This window comes from Cucurbita moschata, unplaced genomic scaffold, assembly GCF_002738365.1.
Source record: "Cucurbita moschata cultivar Rifu unplaced genomic scaffold, Cmos_1.0 Cmo_Scf00028, whole genome shotgun sequence".
NCBI lineage: Eukaryota > Viridiplantae > Streptophyta > Magnoliopsida > Cucurbitales > Cucurbitaceae > Cucurbita > Cucurbita moschata.
The window spans coordinates 2511499-2531719 of NW_019268544.1; the positions used below are offsets into that span (position 1 = coordinate 2511499).

The 20221-nt window shown below is 35.2% G+C and overlaps 5 protein-coding genes and 1 long non-coding RNA gene across 12 annotated transcripts in view; 2 read left to right on the forward strand and 4 right to left on the reverse strand.

The window, feature by feature from the left end:
• Positions 1-395, reverse strand: part of LOC111463547 — an 894-nt gene extending 499 nt beyond the window's left edge. Inside the window, exons 1-2 of the long non-coding RNA XR_002713895.1 lie at positions 304-395; positions 1-125 (exon numbers count right to left, since the gene is read on the reverse strand). The exon at positions 1-125 is cut by the window's left edge and continues 499 nt beyond it. This is a non-coding gene — a long non-coding RNA (uncharacterized LOC111463547). The remainder of the gene's footprint in view (positions 126-303) is intronic.
• Positions 1-2630, forward strand: part of LOC111463544 (ABC transporter G family member 17-like) — a 4030-nt gene extending 1400 nt beyond the window's left edge. For 3 of the 4 annotated variants that reach the window (XM_023107518.1, XM_023107515.1, XM_023107516.1), the window contains 3 exons: positions 66-553; positions 640-1358; positions 1493-2630. In XM_023107518.1, coding sequence (XP_022963286.1) covers positions 71-553; positions 640-1358; positions 1493-2480 — 2190 coding nt within the window. In that variant the 5' untranslated portion in view covers positions 66-70 and the 3' untranslated portion in view covers positions 2481-2630. Of the gene's footprint in view, positions 554-639; positions 1359-1492 lie in introns of all 4 variants that reach the window. The other variant, XM_023107517.1, reaches the window with a different exon arrangement.
• A 329-nt stretch (positions 2631-2959) lies between these two features.
• LOC111463546 (protein BRICK 1) lies at positions 2960-4073 on the reverse strand. The gene is made up of 2 exons (XM_023107519.1): positions 3756-4073; positions 2960-3335 (listed from the first exon to the last, which is right to left on the reverse strand). Exons 1-2 carry the CDS (start codon positions 3886-3888, stop codon positions 3211-3213), a joined length of 258 nt encoding a protein of 85 aa, XP_022963287.1. The 5' UTR covers positions 3889-4073; the 3' UTR covers positions 2960-3210.
• Positions 4074-5124: 1051 nt separating this feature from the next.
• On the reverse strand, positions 5125-10353 carry LOC111463592 (serine hydroxymethyltransferase, mitochondrial). The gene is made up of 16 exons (XM_023107594.1): positions 10197-10353; positions 9888-9938; positions 9720-9806; positions 9185-9306; positions 8935-9011; positions 8620-8744; positions 8226-8318; positions 7872-7964; positions 7552-7749; positions 7267-7371; positions 6647-6712; positions 6457-6534; positions 6139-6250; positions 5952-6062; positions 5677-5842; positions 5125-5308 (listed from the first exon to the last, which is right to left on the reverse strand). The coding sequence occupies exons 1-15, from the start codon at positions 10284-10286 to the stop codon at positions 5694-5696; spliced, it is 1557 nt and encodes a 518-aa protein (XP_022963362.1). The 5' UTR covers positions 10287-10353; the 3' UTR covers positions 5125-5308; positions 5677-5693.
• A 4018-nt stretch (positions 10354-14371) lies between these two features.
• On the forward strand, positions 14372-17693 carry LOC111463085 (rhamnogalacturonate lyase-like). The gene is made up of 11 exons (XM_023106896.1): positions 14372-14491; positions 15021-15139; positions 15234-15284; positions 15391-15507; positions 15600-15719; positions 15811-15946; positions 16029-16199; positions 16288-16553; positions 16636-16726; positions 16815-17615; positions 17649-17693. The coding sequence occupies exons 1-10, from the start codon at positions 14372-14374 to the stop codon at positions 17607-17609; spliced, it is 1986 nt and encodes a 661-aa protein (XP_022962664.1). The 3' UTR covers positions 17610-17615; positions 17649-17693.
• A 101-nt stretch (positions 17694-17794) lies between these two features.
• LOC111463575 (elongator complex protein 4) overlaps positions 17795-20221 on the reverse strand; it is a 4759-nt gene continuing 2332 nt past the window's right edge. For 3 of the 4 annotated variants that reach the window (XM_023107571.1, XM_023107570.1, XM_023107569.1), the window contains exons 5-10: positions 19960-20116; positions 19497-19519; positions 18992-19098; positions 18619-18778; positions 18456-18547; positions 17795-18130 (exon numbers count right to left, since the gene is read on the reverse strand). In XM_023107571.1, coding sequence (XP_022963339.1) covers positions 17963-18130; positions 18456-18547; positions 18619-18778; positions 18992-19098; positions 19497-19519; positions 19960-20116 — 707 coding nt within the window. In that variant the 3' untranslated portion in view covers positions 17795-17962. The remainder of the gene's footprint in view (positions 18131-18455; positions 18548-18618; positions 18779-18991; positions 19099-19496; positions 19520-19959; positions 20117-20221) is intronic. The other variant, XM_023107572.1, reaches the window with a different exon arrangement.

Here is a 20221-nt window from a genome sequence, read left to right on the forward strand (position 1 = left end):
CCTTCATCTCCCTTTTTCAATGCTGTTTTAGTTTTCATTCTTACAAAGCTCGCTACACTAAACAGGAAACATGGCACATGGTGGTGGTGGGCAACGTCGTGATACAACGATTGACATTGGAAGAACTGCAAAGTTTAATGGTGGGCTTGAGTTTTATGACCTTACTTATACTGTGATAAAAGACAAGGAACATGAAGGGAAACTTGTGAAGCAAGAAGTAGACTTGTTGCACAGAATTTCGGGGTATTCACCAAAAGGAAGTGTCACCGCAGTACTAGGTCCCAGTGGGGCTGGAAAATCTACCTTTTTGGATGGTCTGGCGGGAAGAATTGCAAGTGGAAGCCTGAAGGGTAGAGTTTCCTTGGATGGCATGGAAATGAGCCCAGGTTTGATTAAAAGAACTTCTGCATATATCATGCAAGATGACAGGCTCTTCCCCAAGCTCACTGTTTACGAGACTCTGATGTTTGCGGCAGACTTCCGGCTAGGTTCAATTCCATCGAGTGAAAAAATACATCGGGTGGAGAACTTGATTGAGCAGCTTGGGTTATCTGTAAGCAGATCATTGGCTTTTTCCTTTTTCTGTTCTTGCAATATTTCAATATCTAACCAATGAATTTACTGGTTGGCTGGTTGTAGTCGGCTAGAAACACGTATATTGGAGATGAAGGAACAAGAGGGGTGTCTGGTGGCGAACGAAGAAGAGTATCAATTGGGGTGGACATCATCCATGGGCCATCACTGCTCTTCCTTGATGAGCCAACTTCAGGACTAGACTCCACCAGTGCTTATAGTGTCATTGAAAAGGTTCATAACATAGCTCGCACTGGCAGCACTGTGATCCTTACAATCCACCAGCCATCGTCTCGAATCCTATCATTCTTTGACCATCTCATCGTCCTTGCTCGAGGGCAGCTTATGTTTCAAGGGCCACCAAAGGATGTTAATCACCATCTCAGTCAAATGAAGAGAAAAGTACCTCAAGGAGAAAGCCCAATTGAATATCTTATGGATGTAATTCGAGCATATGATCAATCTGAATTTGGGGTGGAGGCACTCGCTGAGTTCGCTAGAACAGGAACTAAACCACCCCACTTGACTGATGAAGAGATTTCACTTTCTACCATACAAGCCTCGCTGACTTCATCTTTTCAGTCTGGTGTAGATAAGACGAGCAACATTATAACTGGAAAACGGCTCCACTTGCAAACTAATTCCCGTGCGTTGAATGATTACGGTCATAGTTTGAGAAGCCCTTATAATACATCAAGATCATGGAGTGCGAATAATAGTGTGGTTATGCAGGCATTGAGGCTGCCACAAAGACAACAAGGAGCAAAGCTGCATAATCAAATGAGGTACATCAAATCAATCAACAGCAATTCAATTGCTTAAAAGTTGCATTTCATTAACATTACTGTTAAAATCCATTCAAAACAGCATCAAAGCCTACTACTCAGAACTATAATCTCCAGTTTTTCTTGATTTGCAGTTCGTCTGCTTCTTATGCATATTCATCTGATGTCCTGCATGGCACACCAACACCTCATAGCAGTGATTACACAGTGAATGAAAATGACTACCTGACTTCAAATATCGGTTCAAAATCTGCTCCAACTCTTCACAATAACCTGGGCAAAAAGATTTCAAACTCATTCTTCTCAGAGACCTGGATTCTTATGCGTAGAAATTTCAATATCATCTCAAGAACCCCCGAGCTGTTCCTCTCAAGGATGATGGTCCTCACAGTTATGGGGTTTATGATGGCTACAATGTTTATGAAACCTAAAGAGAATACCCAAGGAATTACAGACCGTCTCAGCTTCTTCATCTTTACCGTCTGTCTCTTCTTTTTCTCTTCCAATGATGCTGTCCCAGCATTCATACAAGAACGATTCATTTTCATCCGCGAAACTTCCCACAATGCTTACAGAGCATCATCGTACACCATAGCTGGGCTGCTTACTCACCTGCCTTTTCTTGCCCTGCAAGCTCTGGTCTACGCTGGGATAGTTTGGTTTGCTTTGAAACTTCGAGGATCTTTCATATACTTCCTGATAGTCCTCTACATGTCCCTTCTTTCAACAAACTCATTCGTTGTATTCATTAGCTCAGTAGTACCGAACTATATCTTGGGATATGCAGCTGTGATTGCTTTCACTGCCCTCTTTTTCTTGTTTTGCGGGTACTTCTTAAACAGCCACGACCTTCCTCCTTACTGGAAGTGGATGAACAAGATTTCCACGATGACATATCCATATGAAGGGCTTTTGATGAATGAGTATCAGACTTCCATTTTTTTCGGGAATCAATCGAACGGGACTGTTATTACTGGTATCAACATATTGGAGAGTCTCCATATCAAAACTGATTCAACCAAAAAGTGGGAAAATGTGCTGGTGATGCTTGGTTGGGCTGTGCTTTATAGGATTTTATTCTACCTAATACTTCGTTTTGCATCCAAAAACCAGAGGACGTGAAGAATCAAGGATGTGGTAACGAACTGGTTCCTTTTTCATATTGCTGAATCAATTCAGAATGAAATTTTCTTACAATTGCCCTCTTTTTTCTTGTATTGGAAAACCAAGTTCTTACATCAGTGAAACTTCAGTTAAGAAATGACTTTTCTATTTCCTCGGAGAAACCAAAGTTAAAATAACAGCTATGAAGTTCTTGAGTTTGGACAAACAAATTCAGGAGATATCATAAACTATATCCATACTAGGAAGGTTCATAATCAAATGGATCTGGGTCGCTTGCATATCCATATTCCTATACTTAATTTTGGATGAATTTATGAAATGTATTGCTATTGAGAAATCGCATCCCATGAAACAAACATGAAAAAAGTTGAGCCAAAGAAACTAAATGAAAATCTTGTCAATCCTGGAGAAGTTGTGTTAAGTTCTAATGCAACAATGCTATGGTAACAGGCTCAACGAACAGTCATCTTGTTCCATTGACATCAAATATACTTTTCCCTCTTATCATAATAGTAAATATTCTTAGTCTAAGCACACAACATATATCTGAATTCAAGTAGATCAGCATAAAAGCACGAGCACCAGACAGATATGGCTTTACTATCAATTTGAATTCATAAACTGGGTTACACAAGATCGGAAGATCCTAATATTTTGTTTGCACCAACGAAAACAAGATAAAAGATACAAGGGGGATATCTCTTTTTATACAAGGTGGAGTAAACATTTAAGTGGTAAAAAGAGATGGATTAGCAGATGCAGTACTGACTTGGACTTCAAGCATTTCAAGCCGCCGCTCCAGCGTATCGAGCTTCTCGTTCAAAGATGCCAACTTGCTCTTTGTTGTTGCCTCTGATGGAACAAGGAAATAGGTTAGAAACCTGGATATTCCTGTTCCTAGAAACCGATCATCAAGTAAAATACAGCACTACTGAGTTCTAATTTCCATATCATTCCCGTAGGGCATGTTGGTGCGCAGCCAACCAATTTCCGGAAGATAAAACAATGACAGTCGCTTCATTGAAAAAATCAAGAACCATGGGATGCAATTCTCAATCTTAAAATGAAGGAATCAAAAGTTCCAGAATCAGACTACCAATGCATCGTTTTTAAAAGGAAACTAATTAGAACAACTTAAGCAAATCAGATATTTCATATAAGGAAATTTCCAAGAATGTCAAGTTCAAATATCAAATAACGAGATCTAACACTCAATAACAGATAGATGTAAGAGAACACAAAAGGAACATAGAGAGAAACAAGGATGATTACCAAAATGGACGAGAAAATCAAAGAGACGACGGATATTAATGGAAATATGGGATATGAACTCGCGGTTCTCCCAATCAGCTTGAACCGCTATCCCTACGTTTACGGCGTTAGTAATTCCTCCAGCTCTAGCCATCGCCCAATGTGTTTTTCGTCCACCGCCGAGATTTTATCTATGCCGCGAACTCAGATGCGCAGATCCCAAGAGGCAAATCGCTTGGATTCTTCCAGTTTCAACAGCACCACCAGCCGAAGCGACTTGATTGTGCTGGAGGAGTGGACCGGGCTTTACCATCATCACCAAAACTTAATTAATCCTTACCATGAAAACTGTATTTGATATTTTTTTTTTTTTTTTTTTTTTGGGAAGTAAAACCAAGGTTAAAAATAAAAGTCGAGTAAATATTGAAAAAATACTGACACGTGTACTTAGACAAGTATTATCTCAATTTTTATTTTGTCGATGAATCTTTAGAAAATTGCATTGTAAACAACTTATTGTTATTGGTGATTGCTTTGGCCGGTGCCGCTCTACCATCGTGTAGTGGATTTTACGTTTTTTTTTTTTTTTTTGAGAACTTTGCTTTTAATTTGGTTGAAACGTTGGGCATTACCAAACTTTCACTTTGAACAATATTGAAGTATGTCTAAGGTAACTATAAATCAACCATTAATATTTATGTAAATACAAAAAAATTAACACCAAGAAAAAATAGCACAGGATAAAACAATCCAACCGAACTATGGGATAAAACTTTATATTATTTGGGTTTTTTTTTTATATATACTTTAATCTATCCTCCTAATATTTTTCATTTATTTTTGCGAGGATTCAGATCAATTTCAACTAGAATATGCTTTTGTAAGGATGAGAGTAATGCAAGGATCAAGTTCTTCATAGGAAATTTTTCTCCCTATTTTTTTTTCATTTCACAATATAGTTATTAAAAAAAATGTAAACAAAATCTAATATAAGGTTCACACAGAAAAAAAAATGTTCTACCAACCACATTTCTAAAAAATTAAGTTTTTAATTTACAGTATAATTTTAACAAACTTTAGGATTATTAGCTGAAATATAATACAATAGGCCATCTGTAAAAAGCCATAAAAATGTAATTGTATATACATTTTAACTTGATAAAAAAGAATTCTCGTTCTTGGTCCTATTTATCTAAGAGTAAAAATCTCTTCCACACCCTCTTCATCATTCTCGGTTTAAACCGGGATTCCCGGCCCATTTATTTTCAACTGATATTTTGCTTTTAGGTTTCTATTAAAAAAAAATCTAAAATCAAAATAATTTATGCGTGATTTTTTACTTTTTATTTTTTAAAGTAAAGGCTATAAATAAACATCTTATGACAAACTATTGAGAAAGGAAGAAAGTCGCTGGTACCAGACCAGTTTATTTTGTTTGATAACTTCAATATGCATATATACATCTCAGGCCCAATCAAAATCTGCTAAACTTGAGCACTCAAAATAATTAGAACTTACACACTTGACATATGGCCCTTTAATTTCTTTGCTACCATTTCTTGACTGCTTCATCCCTGTTCCACACATATTAGAGAACACCAGCATTTCAGATCTCAGCAAACATATATAAATATAATTGATTCCACTTTATTTTGTCTCGTTAAAAAGATAATTAAATTAAACCAGCTTGATAACCATGCTGTCTTTAATTTTCTAATTTTGAAAATCAAACTTACAAACTTTCTACTCATATATTTGTATGTTATGCTATCGAACTTTTAAAAAATTTCAAAACCAAAGCCTAACTTTTTAAAACTAAAAAAAATTTATAGTTTTTGTTTTTGGGTATTTTATAAGAATTTCTATTCTTCCAGAATTTTTAAGAGTCTTCCTTGAAACAAAGAAAACAACTATCCAGTTATCTTCTATAATGATCTCATACCAGACATGACTTCTTTTTCAGCTCTTGTACTTCATAGTTTCCTTTTCGAAACCAATTGTAGGAAATTTCTTTGCATATTCCTCAACATCATATCGTAGCTTTTCAATCTCGGATTGGATGGAAGGTGTAGACTGCATAGTGGTCAAGAAGTCCTTCAATTTTGTTCCTGGTATAACAAGATGAGAAATGTTATGTTAGGAGAGTTACCTCAGAATTGGCCGGAATAAATAAATGCCAAGTGTTCGTAAAATTAAATTAAAAAGATCTTTAGGAACCTTTAGATTCTGCTTTGATCTTTACAGCTAATTTCACTGCAGCATCAAAGAACTCTGCTACCTTAGCGAAATCCTCCTCAACAAATCCTCTGGAAGTAAGAGCAGGAGTTCCTGAATGATAGATGGATATCAGCTAAAGTAATAGAAACGTATCAGAAAAGGGTTTCTCAATTTTGGAATATTATACCCATTCTGATACCACCAGGAACCATAGCTGAGACGTCTCCAGGAACAGTGTTTTTGTTGGCTGCGATATGAACTGATTCCAACACCTTTTCTACTCTTGATCCATCAATACCCTGTACGGAGTTATTTTAAATAATTGTCTAATGTTTACTTTTCTATTGAGAGTATCTTCTTGAGGGAAAACTAAACATAAGATAGTTTAATTTTAGTCCTCTATTAGCACGGAGCTATGCTAACTATAAGCATTTCAATTCATCAAGAACTCCGAAGCAAGAAAGTTTCTTCAAGTGGCTAGATTAGAGAAAGTAGTGTCTCTTACCTTATTCTTCAAATTGACTAGAACCAAATGATTCTCAGTTCCACCAGAAACAAGTTCATAGCCATTCTCAACGAGAGACTGCATTATTTTACGAATATAGTCAGCCAAAATATCGTAGAAAGTTAAATAAACTCAGTACCTGATATGAAAATGTCTTGAGTGACAATCTCATAGAAATAGATATAGATACCTCTGCAAATTTTGAGCAATTCCTAAGAACTTGCTCTTGATACGCTTTGTATTCTGGGGTTGTCGCCTACATCCATAAAAGATTATATTAGAGTGGTTACTAATATTTCGTTACTGTAACTAATTCTTCGCAACAACTTATGTCAACTTGTCTGCCAGCCTGCGATTGTTTTAGGTACTATTTTATATGAGAAACATCTACAATTAATCATAAGCAGAGACGAGAGTAAAAATTTTAGGTACTATTTTCTATGATGTCCATTTTCAGAAATTCCATATTGCCTGGTATTATGATTTCAGAATTACAAATTTTCTTATACATTTTTTCACATTAACATTTCCTACATATAGAGTTAGTGTTATCGGCTTGGACCATATAGCCCTTTGAAACCCATCCTCACAGATAATTGGGATCGCATTCACATAACTTTCTCCATCCCACTTCATTGTAGGATAATTTCCCATCAGTTCCCTGGTATTATCATTAGGAATTGAAAAGTAAGAATAAGTCTAGTTGGTGCAACAATCTAGTGCTGCAATACTGTAGGTGCATAAGACAAGGTAACTACGAACATTTTCAAGTAAAATTCATAAGAGGAACATGTTTATGATCAAGCCAACCTGTTTCAGCGCAACCGCTAAACCAGCAATTGTGTGATTGTGCGGACCACCTTGAAGACCAGGAAAGACAGCCTGATTGATTTTGTCTTCATAGTCATATAGCACCTTCGGGGAATGCAAGAGATATTGACGTTATTAGTTATAACTTCATAATAGCCGGTAGATTTGCAATTCAGTAAATTTTGAAAAATCAATCTATCCTATAGTGAGAACAATGAATATTAGTAGAAAAACTAATGGCAAGGATACCATTTGTACTTCTTATGAAAAACAAAATAACAGTACCTCTCGGCCTTGTTTATTTATCTCCTTCACCCCTTTCCTGAAGAAAATCATGGCTCCACGTGGCCCACGAAGTGACTTGTGAGTTGTGGTGGTTACAACATCAGCATATTCAAAGGGTGAAGGGATAACGCCAGCTGCAACTAATCCACTGATATGTGCCATATCTGCCAACATTATAGCTTTTTGTTTATCACAGACCTGTGGGAGGGATAGCAGATGTGAGCCTTGGACCATCCAAGATGTGGCTTTAGAGCAAGACCACAACTTTCCATATAATTTAAATGCTACCATGTCATACACATGAAATTCGAGGAATTTACCTTGCGTATACGTGCATAATCATATAGACGTGCATAAGCGCTAGCACCAGCAACTATTAACTTAGGTCGGAAAAGAGCAGCACTTTTCTCCAACTGCCATTAGTAGTTTAATGCGTCAATGACAGGACTCACAAAGTTTAATTACTCAATTTCCACCGATTAGAATTATATGACTAATCCAGTAAGTTCAATCTGCACTTTCATATTCTGCTAAACTATTATTAAACTCTGGTCAAACTTTCAAAAACATTTGATGAGTGAAAATTATTAACTCTGATCGGCAATACATTTTAGGATTTTGCTTGAAACCATTTAGGGAAGCAACAAGGGTCGTGAGAACAAATTTCATAATACCTGGTCATAGTCAATATAGCCAGTGCTCTCATCCAATCTGTATGGCATTGTCTCAAAAAATATAGACACAGCAGAAATCTTTTTGGTATCAGTCTGCACAATCACCCAAAACAAGTCTTTTTAATTTTAACTAAACAGGGCCGAAAAAGTTATTTACGGACAAGGATACTTCTTTTTGTAAAATAGATAGAGGAATAAGTTTCAACAATGTTCATGATTAACTCAGAGAAACAGAACGCATTAACAAGTTGTTACTGATATTTATCGCTGAAATCGTGCTGCTCTGGTTCTACAGGATCAACTGATTGATCCGAAATACATAATTGAAATAAGATAAAAGATAAAAGATATACAGCTAGTATCAACAACGAGCTCTGTAGAAAGTAACAGGCACCTGGTAACCATGAGAGAGATGTCCACCGTGAGGAAGATCAAGTGCCATAATTCTATCATGTGGTTTTAACAATGCAGTATAAACTTGAAAATTGGATGGAGAACCAGATAAAGATTGGACATTCACTGCAATAAAATGAGGATAGACAATTAAAATCCTTCAGTGAAATACCCAGAAAACTTCCCAGTTAAAACATTTCTGACCAATGCATACGGGAACCTCTCATAAACCAATGGCATTACGACACTGCATTTAAGATATATGCTAGCTAATGAATTTAGGCACTCCTTATTCCCACACAATTACTTCAAATACCTCCCCATTTTGCTGGATCCAAATGAAAAGCTTCCAAAGCACGTTTTTGGCACAAGGACTCGGCCATGTCAATGTACCTACAATTTAGAAATTAAAATTAACAATAACAAATCTTCAGTTCTGCATCAGGAGAGGATTGGAGTTGAGAATTAAAAAAAATGTTATTGGCTAATTTAAGCTATGGCCATCAAACAACAATAAGATATTAATTTTAAAAGAAAGCATAAAATTAATGATGGCTTCCACGTACTCGTTTCCTCCATAGTATCTAGCACCAGGATATCCTTCGCTATATTTGTTGGTCATAACAGATCCAACTGCTTGCATCACGGAAACGGACGTGAAGTTCTCAGATGGTATGAGTTCCAGGCCCTTCAAATATAAAAATGATTATGGTTTCCACTGAAACATTGAACTTCAAAGAGAAATAAAACACTTCAAGCTGAAATATATGAAAATCCCATCTACTAAGGGGAGTGGTTAGCTAACTAACATAAAGGAACTGGAGCTAACAGAAGCGTAAATATGAAGATAATTTGTCCACTGGAATAGCCTGAGACAAGCAAATTCTTCAAATGGATCGAGTTTAGCATTCAGCTAGCTTTCAATGAAATGAACGCGCGAAGTACTAGTACCATAGGATTTCGTTTCATCACAACAAAGCCGATTTTAATTTCATGATGTTGATAGAACAAATAAGCATCAAATTCTTCAGCCAACGCAAGGAATAATTAGCACTGCCAACAAAATCCACATAGCACACTTCTACAGAGAAACTATTCTACCTTCCATTGTCTGGCCTTTTCGTGTTCGATTATGTCCGCGATTTCCGGATCTATTACTTCGAGCGGTTCATTCAATTGCTTAGGCCACTGTAAAATACGCTACCATAAGCTAAATTCAGACATGAAATGCGAGTATAAACAAGATAAGAAAAAGAGACATCGATTTACCGGAACGCGTGGTCTCTCCTTGTCATAGACAGCTTCGTTGGGCAAAGAAGACTAACAGGATAATAATAAAACCAATAAAACGGTTAAGGATTATAACTATAAGACTGCGAATTATACAGTAATCCATCTACTTGATTTCATCTGTTTCTTGATATGAAAAAGAAAGACACAATGAACACCACAAAGTAACTGATCTTAATTTGCGAAACTGAAATTTCTCCACCTCGTAGTAGTGAGCAGCTCATTCATAGTAAAAGAAAAAACATGAATACAAAATAGGAAGTAGAGTGAAGAGCATGAGGAAGAGACCAGATAACAGAAGGAGCCGCCATGGAGGAGGTGACGAAGGGGCCTGTCAACGGAAGAAGGAAGCCTACGTAGCGCCATTGCCAGCGCCATATTCTCTCTCCGGTCTGTTTTATCCGTTCACAGGAGCTTCAGCATTTGAGCTCGTCCGTTGCTTCATTTATTTCCCTCCAGTCATTATCTTTCCCACACACTTCCAAATCTGCAACCATTTATTATTTACTTAAATAATTTACCTTCCAAACTAATATTTTTAAAAATACTCTAAAGAAATTTTTATTAAAATTATGATAATCGGTCTTATTTGATATTAGAATTTAGGTGAAAATTTTAATTACACCTCATTTCATGTAAATTAATAACGGGCTAATATACTAATAAAAATTAAAAATTATTTTTGTGATGATTTCTTTAAATTTTATACCGTTAAATTTGAGTTATAATTTATTTTTATTCTTAATTTAGACGGAAAAAACTCTCAAATATTATATTTTCAAACAGGTTTAAATAGTAAAAAAATTCTTCAAAACTAAGAAAAGGTAAAAAAAAAAAAAACAAAGAAAGTATAATGGGTATAATGGATATAATGGATGCTTTTTCTTTTCTTTTTTCTTTTTTCAATATATATGTGCAGCTTAAAAATTAACCGCATAAATCTCATCCATATTTGAACATTTCCAGACCACAAATAGTGTTAGTTCTCCTCAAATATCTAAGTCCAAAATTTTAAAATCCACCTCGGCCACAAATTTTCAGCAATTTCTCTTTATAGCCTTAGCTATTTAGATATCATAAATTTTCTTTTTCAATATGATTATTATATATTTGTCACACCAACGTCTATGATAATCAATTTCGTAGAATATATCATAATAATGATGGAAAAGTATTAATATAATTTGAATGCCGTTCAGTTTAAAACTGCATTATTTATTTTTATTTTTCTTTAAAAAAAAAATAAAGGAAGAAGTTCATAAAAACTAGACAAACTAAAATATAAATGCAGATTTATTTATTTATTTATTTTGGCTAAATAAAAAAATAAAAAAAAGTGCATGAAGGAGGAAGAAATATAGGTATTTTTCAAACAAAATAAAATTCTTTTTTTTTTCTTTCTTTAATTTAGTTTTTTCCCGTTGAAATGAAGTTGGTAATATGGCGCTGCTATATGTGAAGGAGCTATCGTGGGCTTTGTAATCCCAAGGCCCAAATTTTTCAGCCCACTAAGGTGACTATCGGGGTCCAGAAATTTGAGTTCAGGTCATAAATTTTAAATACGAATATTTTGAATTTATATTTTAATATATTCAAAACCTCCCTAACTAATACTTTGATGTTAATCAGTAAAAAAAAAAATTCACCTTCATAATTATAAGCTCTAAAATATAACAAAATAGATAATATTCATATTTTTATACTAAAACATAAAGTGTTTTCTTACATTTTATTTGGAAAAACAAAATGCAATTTTAATTTGTAGATAATTTTGATTGAATTTATTAAACCATCTAATCATATATATATATATATAATGAAAATGGATACATGTGCATAAAGTAGTCATAAACTTTTTTTTTCCTAAAAACTTTCCGCTCAAATATAATTATCATCATTATTTATTAGTTTAAAAGCATCAAAGGTGACAGAGAAGAAAATAAAAAACAATTAATAAATATTATTAACTATTTTTTTTCTTAGGTTTAGTGGGGAATGTCTTTCTTAAAAACACGACAACCACAAATTCCTGCAGAATTGTGTCGTGTGCGGCGGGCGAACCGTTCAATAAATACCTCAATTTATTAAACCGGAAATTATGAAATAAAACTGCAACCAAATACATTATCTTAATTTAAATCAAAATAATAGTTTTAAAATAGATGTAATTCATTTAAATGTGGGAATCTTTCATTAACACAAACTACATATGAATATGAAGCTGTCGAATCGTCATCTACGTGACCTCTGCTATCCAATGATATAATTATTATTATTTTAGCAATTAAATCCAGCAATTCAAATCAATTAAACAAAAAATGGATGCCAATAAAAAAAATTAAATTAAATATCTGGTGGTAGGTACATATATTAATTAAGAGATAATAAAATTAAAATTAAAAAATAAGGGTGAGAAATTATTTGAACTGAAGGGAGGTAAAAGTAAGTATTTAAATGTTAACATCCAATAATTAGATTAGGTGAAACTAAAAGCCATTGAAGACTGAAGCCCTTATACTCAAAATGGATCTTTCTTTTCCTTTCCATTAGCATCCTTTTTCTTTTTCACGCAATTCCCAAACAAATTCTTTCATCGTCGATATGGAGACAGATCTGGCCCGCCGCCGACTGCCCTACCTGACCGCCTGCGTTGCGGCTTCATCGCCATGCTTTCCGATCCACGAAGGCGTCGAGTACTCGCGCATCAACGGCGGCGGCGGCGGCGGCGGTGGCGGCAAAAGAATCGGCTGGAGGTGGCGGTATCTTCTGAGGAGGTGGATGAAGGATAGAATGAACATGTATGGGACGAAATCTCTGTCTTTCCAATACGATGCGGTTAGCTATTCGCAGAATTTTGACGACGGATGCCATTACGAGAGCAATCGAGAAAATGAGATTCGGATTTTGCGATATTGATCGTAGGTTTTTCTGCCTTAAATTGCATTGTTTCTTTTCTGGCTGCTTAATTTTGATGCTTTGAGATTTATGCATAATAAAATGATGAACAAGAGTAAAAGTGTGTGGAGATTGCAGAGGAGTAGATCTACGAAGAAGAAGATGAACATTCATCTTCTGTGTACAGTTTTGTGATGGCAGGTGGCGGGCATTGATTGGCCGCTTTTTTTTTCTTTTTAATTTTTTCATTTTTTAACCCATTATATATATTGGGGAGGAAAAAGTGTAATTCTAAATATAATTTTAAAAGCAAAATTGCTCTGTTTTTTCTCTTCGAACAAAAAAGATAAATTTTAAAAAATTACCAGTAAATTTATTATTTTAGTTTCCGTTAGTGATCTAAAAATAGTGTAATCATATAGATTTAATTTTTTCGTGATTAGTGAGCAATTACAAATATTTTTTCTTCCATCAAATTTATTAATTAAAATTTGTATAAAGACTAAACTAATACGACTTTTCGTCAAAATCATGCCTATACTTAGATTTGAAATGTATTAGAATATACTATCCAGTAGACTTAAAATGCATTATTAAAAGATACAACTATCGTCTATTATTTCTACCTGAAAATATGTAATCTAAGTTTTGTCACTCCTCTCAAACATTTTTTCCAAAATCTATATGTTCCATTTCTCAGACACAATTTTAAATTGGCCGAGTGTCTATTCACAATAATAATTTTTTATTTTTTTCTCGAAAATTTATACATATTTCCTCCTCATTGGTTTAAATTATTAAAACCTTACGAAAGTATAATACAAGAATTTAAAATTATATATATTGTTTTAAATATATTTATATTAGCATAAAAAAATTAATTATTAATTAAATTCCATCAAATAACAACCATAGTTTAGAATTGGGATTAGATGGTATAATTATGATTTAAATTTTGATTTATCTAAAAATATTTCTTTAAATTATACTATCATTTTCTATTATATTTTTAAATTTTAAATAGGGTATTTTTATCCTATTTTAAAACAATGATCTAATATTTTTGTTTATTGATATTTCATAAATATGAAGATAATTAAAATTGAGACTAGAATGATATAATTATGATTTATCTAAAAATATCCCCTAAAATTATACTATTATTTTCTATTAAAATTTTAAATTTTGAATAGAAAATCTTTATCATATTTTAAACAAATGATTTAATTTTTTTTATTTTTTTCTTTTACCGTATACTTTTTAAATTACGGTAGAATATCTTTATCATATTTTAAACCAATAATCTAATATTTTTTATTTTTTTTTTCTTTATCTTTAAAATATAATATTCAATTTACCCTTCTATTATATAAACCCAAGCCTGCAACCTCGTTGAGACGAAACTCTTCATCCGTAGGAAAAAGAGAGAAAAAGGAAAAGAGCCTTTCTTCTCTACTGTATTTACGTTTTGGAGCTCATTGAACTGCCCCAACAGAAAGAAGCCAATGGAGAAGAAAGACAGAAGAAGAAGCACACAGCCATGGATTTGGAAGCTTGAGCTCTCATCAATGGCGCTCCTTCTCTTATTCATCTTCACTTTATCGCTCGCCAAAGCACTGCCACAACAGCAGCATTCGTCCCCGCCGTTGGCACCCGACGTAGCCCTACAATGGCAGATTCGTGGACAGGTGCCAATCCTTCTTCTTCCTATATTTTTATTGCTTTATTACAAATGATTTCGTGTGACATCTTAAGTCCATTACTAATAGATATTGTCTTTTTTAGATTTTTTTTTAAAGATTTTTAAAATGCGTATGTGTGGTTCTCCGCCGCTAGCAGATATTGTCCTCTTTTAAACTTCCTCTCACTCGTTTTTAAAACACGTTTGTGTCATTTTTAGACTTTTACTCAAGGTTTTAAAATGCATGAGTGTGTTTCTATCCCCTTGTAAGAAATGTTTTGTTTTCCCCATCAATCCACCTTCTTCGGAGTCCAGCATTTTTACTTACATTCATTCCTTTCTCCAATCACTTTCTCTTTGAGCTTTTCCTTTCGGACTTCCTCTCAAAGTTTAAAAAACAAGTCTGTTGGGAAGAGGTTTCTATACTTAAATGCTTTGTTCTCTCCTCCAAACTATGAGATATCAGTGCCAATCTTAAATTATTTAACCATATAGTTTTTCTAATCATTGAAATTTTGCTAATAATCTCTGTCCAGGTGGCAATTGACAATGGGTTGATTCGAGTCACTTTTTCTCACGAAGGCAACGTTATTGGCATAAAATACAATAACATGGATAACATACTTGATTTTCACAATGCATACAATAACAGAGCGTAAATATCTAAATTTTTCTCTTATTATTATTATTATTATTACATTATAATATTCTTATAATTAGACTAAATTTATTATCGACATGTCGCGTAGATATTTGGATTTGGCTTGGAACACCCCAAATCAGACAAGTATTATTGAAAGGTAAATACGAAAAATATAAATTACATAAATAAATCCGTTTATTTAATTTTATAAGAAAAAAAATGAAAAAAATAAATATTTAAACTTTAGAACGGTATATTTACAGAGTAAAGGCAACCAATGTGAAGGTGGTTACAGCCACCGGTGACCAAATAGAGCTTTCATTCACCAGATATTGGAATTCTTCCGACCCTTTTTCAGTCCCTTCGAACATAGATCAGAGGTATTCCCCTTCCTATATTATGAAGAGTCGTAATTCCTAACAATATTGTGGAGAGTCGTAATTCCTAACAATAATTAATTTATTATTATCAGGTATATTTTGAGACGGGGCGATTCTGGATATTATACATATAGCATATTTGAACGGCTGGAAAATTGGCCTGAACTTGGAGTGGACGAGATCAGAATCGCCTACAAAGCCCTAAGAGACAAGTTAGTTTTGCCACGTCATGTTTTGTCATCCCTTGTTTATAGAATTATATTATTAATTTTGTGATGATTTGATGTAATTCTCAACGGTCAGATTTCATTACATGGCGATATCGGACGATCGACAGAGGATCATGCCCACGCAACTGGACCGGATGACTGGGCAGCGTCTCGCTTACGCGGAGGCGGTTCTCATAACCCAACCCACCAACCCGGACCTCAAAGGAGAGGTATAGTTTTATTTTATTTATACAAATATAAAGTATAATTTTTTATTTTTATGCAATGGGGGTATGATTGAGTGCGATGCAGGTGGACGATAAGTACCAGTACTCGCAAGAGAATATGGAGAACAGGGTGCATGGATGGGTGTCTAGGGACCCAAACGTGGGGTTCTGGATGATCACGGCCAGTGATGAGTTTCGTTCGGGGGGGCCGGTCAAGCAAGAACTCACATCCCACGTTGGCCCCACAACTCTTACGGTAAGCCATGCACACCCGATTTCAAAATTTTATTTTGTAATTATGTTTAATTAAATCAAATATATGATTTATTGTTTATAATTTAAAGGTGTTCAAGAGTAATCATTATGCGGGTAAGGATGCTTCGATGAGATTTAAGGAGGGAGAAGCATGGAAAAAGGTTTTGGGCCCGGTTTTCATTTATCTAAACTCGGACCCGACCGGCACTGAAACCCCGGGTTCACTATGGGAAGATGCTAAAAACCAGATGAGGATAGAGAGGGGGAAGTGGCCGTATGGGTTCGTCGAGTCGAAAGAATTTCCATGCTCAGAGGAAAGAGGCAGCGTTAGTGGCCGATTAATGGTCCGAGATAGGTTCGTGGGCCTCCCTCGCTGTCTTTGTCTAATTATAATTATGTTATTAAGGATAAACGACATCGTTTTTGTTTTGGGCCAGATTCGCCAAGAAGGGGCAAATGTGGGCCGATTCTGCGTTTGTGGGCCTCGCAGCTCCCGGGGAAGTGGGGTCTTGGCAAACTGAGAGCAAGGTCAAATTTAATTTTATATTTTTTTCTTTTAAATTTTAATATTTATATTTTTCCTTTTGATGAAACTGACAATCGACTTAATCCATAGGGGTATCAATTTTGGACACGAGCGGATCAAGATGGAAATTTCTTCATTCAAAATATAAGGCCAGGAAACTACAATCTCTACGCATGGGTACCCGGCGTCATTGGCGATTACAAGTACGACGGCGACGTCACCGTCACGGCGGCGAGTTCCACTAACCTGAGTGTGCTGATTTACGACCCACCACGACGAGGCCCAACTCTGTGGGAGATCGGCATCCCTGACCGGAAGGCAGCCGAGTTCTACATACCGGATCCTGAACCCACCTTAATGAGCCACTTTTACAACAACACCAAAATTCAAAACCCAGATAAGTTCCGGCAGTACGGTATCTGGGCACGCTACGCTGATTTGTACCCTGATCAGGATCTGGTGTACAACGTTGACACGGATGACTACCGCCGCCATTGGTTTTACGCTCACGTAACCAGAGCCACTGAATCCGGGGACTACCAAGCAACTACGTGGCAGATTGTGTTTCGTCTTCGAGGACCCATAAAGACCGGAACCTATACGCTCCGGTTGGCGTTGGCCTCCAGTAGTCATGGGGTGGTCGATGTCCGGTTCAACAACCCGATGGCCAGACGACCTGCTTTCACGACTGGGTATTGGAATGCAGGAAGAGATAACGCAATCGCAAGACATGGCATTCATGGGCTTTATCGGTTATTCAACTTCGATGTTCCCAGTTATTATTTGGTCGAAGGAGACAACGTAATCTATCTTACACAGAGAAGACATGCAGGTCCTTTCCAAGGAGTAATGTACGACTACATACGATTTGAAGGTGTAGAGTAGAAACAATTTTTTCTGTTCTTTTTCTTTTTTTTTTCTTTTTTTTTTTTTTTGTAATTTTTATGTTAGGAATCTTGTAAGTTGGGCTTTTTGTTTTTTTTTTTTGTTTTTTTTAACAGACGAAGTCTATTCATTTCATATAATCATAACTCAATTATCAAATTTTATTAGATCCTATGACCATACACTGATGTTCAAACAATTATCCATTTCTTTTGCTCTTGAAAGGAATGTTTATAATACAGGAATGGAGGCCAAAGAGGGAGATAATATAAACATTCAACAATCATCCTAAACTTCAAATTTAACTTTAAAAAATCCACTCTCAAATTCTTTAGGCTAATATCATTTGGAAACTAAAAGTCGAGAGAACCTGTCTTGGAGGACCCAGAACAACTCCCAGTAGAGCCATATGAGCTCCCGGTTGAACCATCAACAGGCGCTTGATTAAGACATTCTAAAACTAAAAACCTTCTCTTTTGCAACTTTATAGAGAATGTAGTCGCCTCAAGAATTCTTGGAACCTGCAGTCAAATTCTGGATCCATGAGCATGAGTAAAAGCCAGCTAAAAAGGAGATATCAGTCATATAGGAAATTAAACCAACCCAAAGAATAATGCGTATCAACCCTAATAAGAAATAAATACATTAGAACGCTATCTATGGCTTTAAGAGTCAATAACCATTCAGAGCTGCTAGCAAATATTGCACTCAATCATGGCACATGAATGAAGTATGGACCAAAACCAATAGAAATATGCAAACAGTGAAGTAGCAAGCATTGGAAGAAAATTTTGCAGAAGCAGCATTTCACCGTTGGGTCCATCCCTAAGTTACAGGTATGCATACCTGCGTATTGATTTGAGCCACTTTATGAATATTGAGAAGGCCAACCATGTCTTGGTAACCAGTGAGGAGATTTGCTAATTCCTTATCCTCATCTGCAATAGTTTTAGTTAATATCTCGTTGATTCTAGAGACAATAAGGGAAATTGAGATGCTACGTCTAAACCTGGAATTGCCTTGACAGAAAGCAAGGTATCTGCCATGTGCTGCCATCTTTTAGAGAAGGATGGCAAGAGAAGGGAAGGAGAAAACGTCACTACAGCTACTGCATTTGAGGACCTTAGCATGCTTTTCAGAGACCTTAAAAAGGAAAGCATTTCCCATTCCTGCAGCTCCAGCTTTACAATGAGGGCTCAAATGATCGAGAAAAAAAAAAAGAAAACACTTGTTTTAAATTTTAGATTACAGACGAAGGTTTTTTTTTAATCCAATACCCCGTTTCAAATCTTCTATGGAGGAAAGTGAGCACAGAGATTTATCAAGTATAATCGAGCAAATAATCATGTAACCAAAGAGCGTAAATTCAATTTGTTACTAACCATGTTGGAATGATCACATTGTGGAGCACATAACGATTGAATGGCAATACGGCCAGCAGAGGATATATTGCCGTCATTTCTGGAATTGTCATGTGACATCCAAGTAAGTACAATATATTGTCAGCAACAAAGGAAGATGATCATCCAGATAAAGGAACAGAATGAACACATTCAAATATGTAAAAAACGAAAATTTATCTGATATAATGCCTGAATTAGGGATTGAATTCATTATTTTATTTATTAAATGTGAATATGTGAAGGATATTCATAATGTGGGTGGACTTGTCCCTTGTCCATCTACATTGTTGTATTATTTGTTGAGGTCCTCTTTCATCCGTACTGCTCTGCAACCTTGTGCATTCTCTTATTTTTCCGTATGAAAATTTTGTTTTCAAAAGACAAGAAACAGGAAAAGAAAATGTGAATCCGTCAATTGGGTAGCCTGAAATTCATTTTAATTTTCGTTTTAAAATTAAAATGAATTGGTTTATATCAGATATATTGAAGTCTTCTTGAATACCAAATCTGAAAATGGGATAAACCATTGATGAAAGAAAGAATAATTCATTTCAGATTGGCCTGAAGTTCTTCTCTAGCATTTAGAGGTAGAAAATGAACTCAGGTAGTTACCATCGGCGAAAACTACATTTCATGAAAACGCTACATTATGCAATTTGGTGCCTAATTATGTTTCCAAATCCCAAGGACCTCTACACTGAATAAGAAGATCCTATTTCTGTTTAACAAACTTTCTCCAAATACAAAAGAAGGATCTGTACCCAAGGTCTCAATCTAACTACTTCCATCTCCAGCCACCTCAAAAACAGATTAGCAATTCTTCGTTACATCAAACAAGAATAGTTGCTAGACATCTTTTACAATAAATTCAATTGAATATACTTTACAAACTAATGCAATGACTGAAACTGATACATTCTAGAGGGAAAAGTAGAGGTAAACATTACCTTGGAACTTGTGATAGGAATGTGGCGCAACGATCAAGAGTAGTAGAAAGACTAGAAGAATCTAGTATACTAACACATTCCACATGCTTCCCGCTGAAAAAATGTCTGTCAAAGGGCTTTCGCAAATCAAAGTCATTGCAAAACTCGTATTTACCATCTGTACAAGCATTAAATAATTAACCCTATAAGAATAATATTGCACCCATATTAAACTTGTGTCAGGGAGAGTGAGCCATTTTTTTTTTTTTTTTTTTTTTTTTTT

Bases quoted from the DNA above. Each gene is read 5' to 3' on its own strand.
- LOC111463085 (XM_023106896.1), top strand. From the start codon at position 14,372: ATGGCGCTCCTTCTCTTATTCATCTTCACTTTATCGCTCGCCAAAGCA. The intron at 15,140-15,233 runs GTAAATATCTAA...CATGTCGCGTAG, and splicing joins AATGCATACAATAACAGAGC to ATATTTGGATTTGGCTTGGA. The intron at 15,720-15,810 runs GTTAGTTTTGCC...CTCAACGGTCAG, and splicing joins TACAAAGCCCTAAGAGACAA to ATTTCATTACATGGCGATAT.
- LOC111463546 (XM_023107519.1), bottom strand. From the start codon at position 3,888: ATGGCTAGAGCTGGAGGAATTACTAACGCCGTAAACGTAGGGATAGCG. The intron at 3,336-3,755 runs GTAATCATCCTT...TTGTTCCATCAG, and splicing joins TGATTTTCTCGTCCATTTTG to AGGCAACAACAAAGAGCAAG.
- LOC111463592 (XM_023107594.1), bottom strand. From the start codon at position 10,286: ATGGCGCTGGCAATGGCGCTACGTAGGCTTCCTTCTTCCGTTGACAGG. The intron at 8,745-8,934 runs GTATTTGAAGTA...ATTTTATTGCAG, and splicing joins GGATCCAGCAAAATGGGGAG to TGAATGTCCAATCTTTATCT. The intron at 5,843-5,951 runs GTTCCTAAAGAT...TTGTTATACCAG, and splicing joins GATCAAAGCAGAATCTAAAG to GAACAAAATTGAAGGACTTC.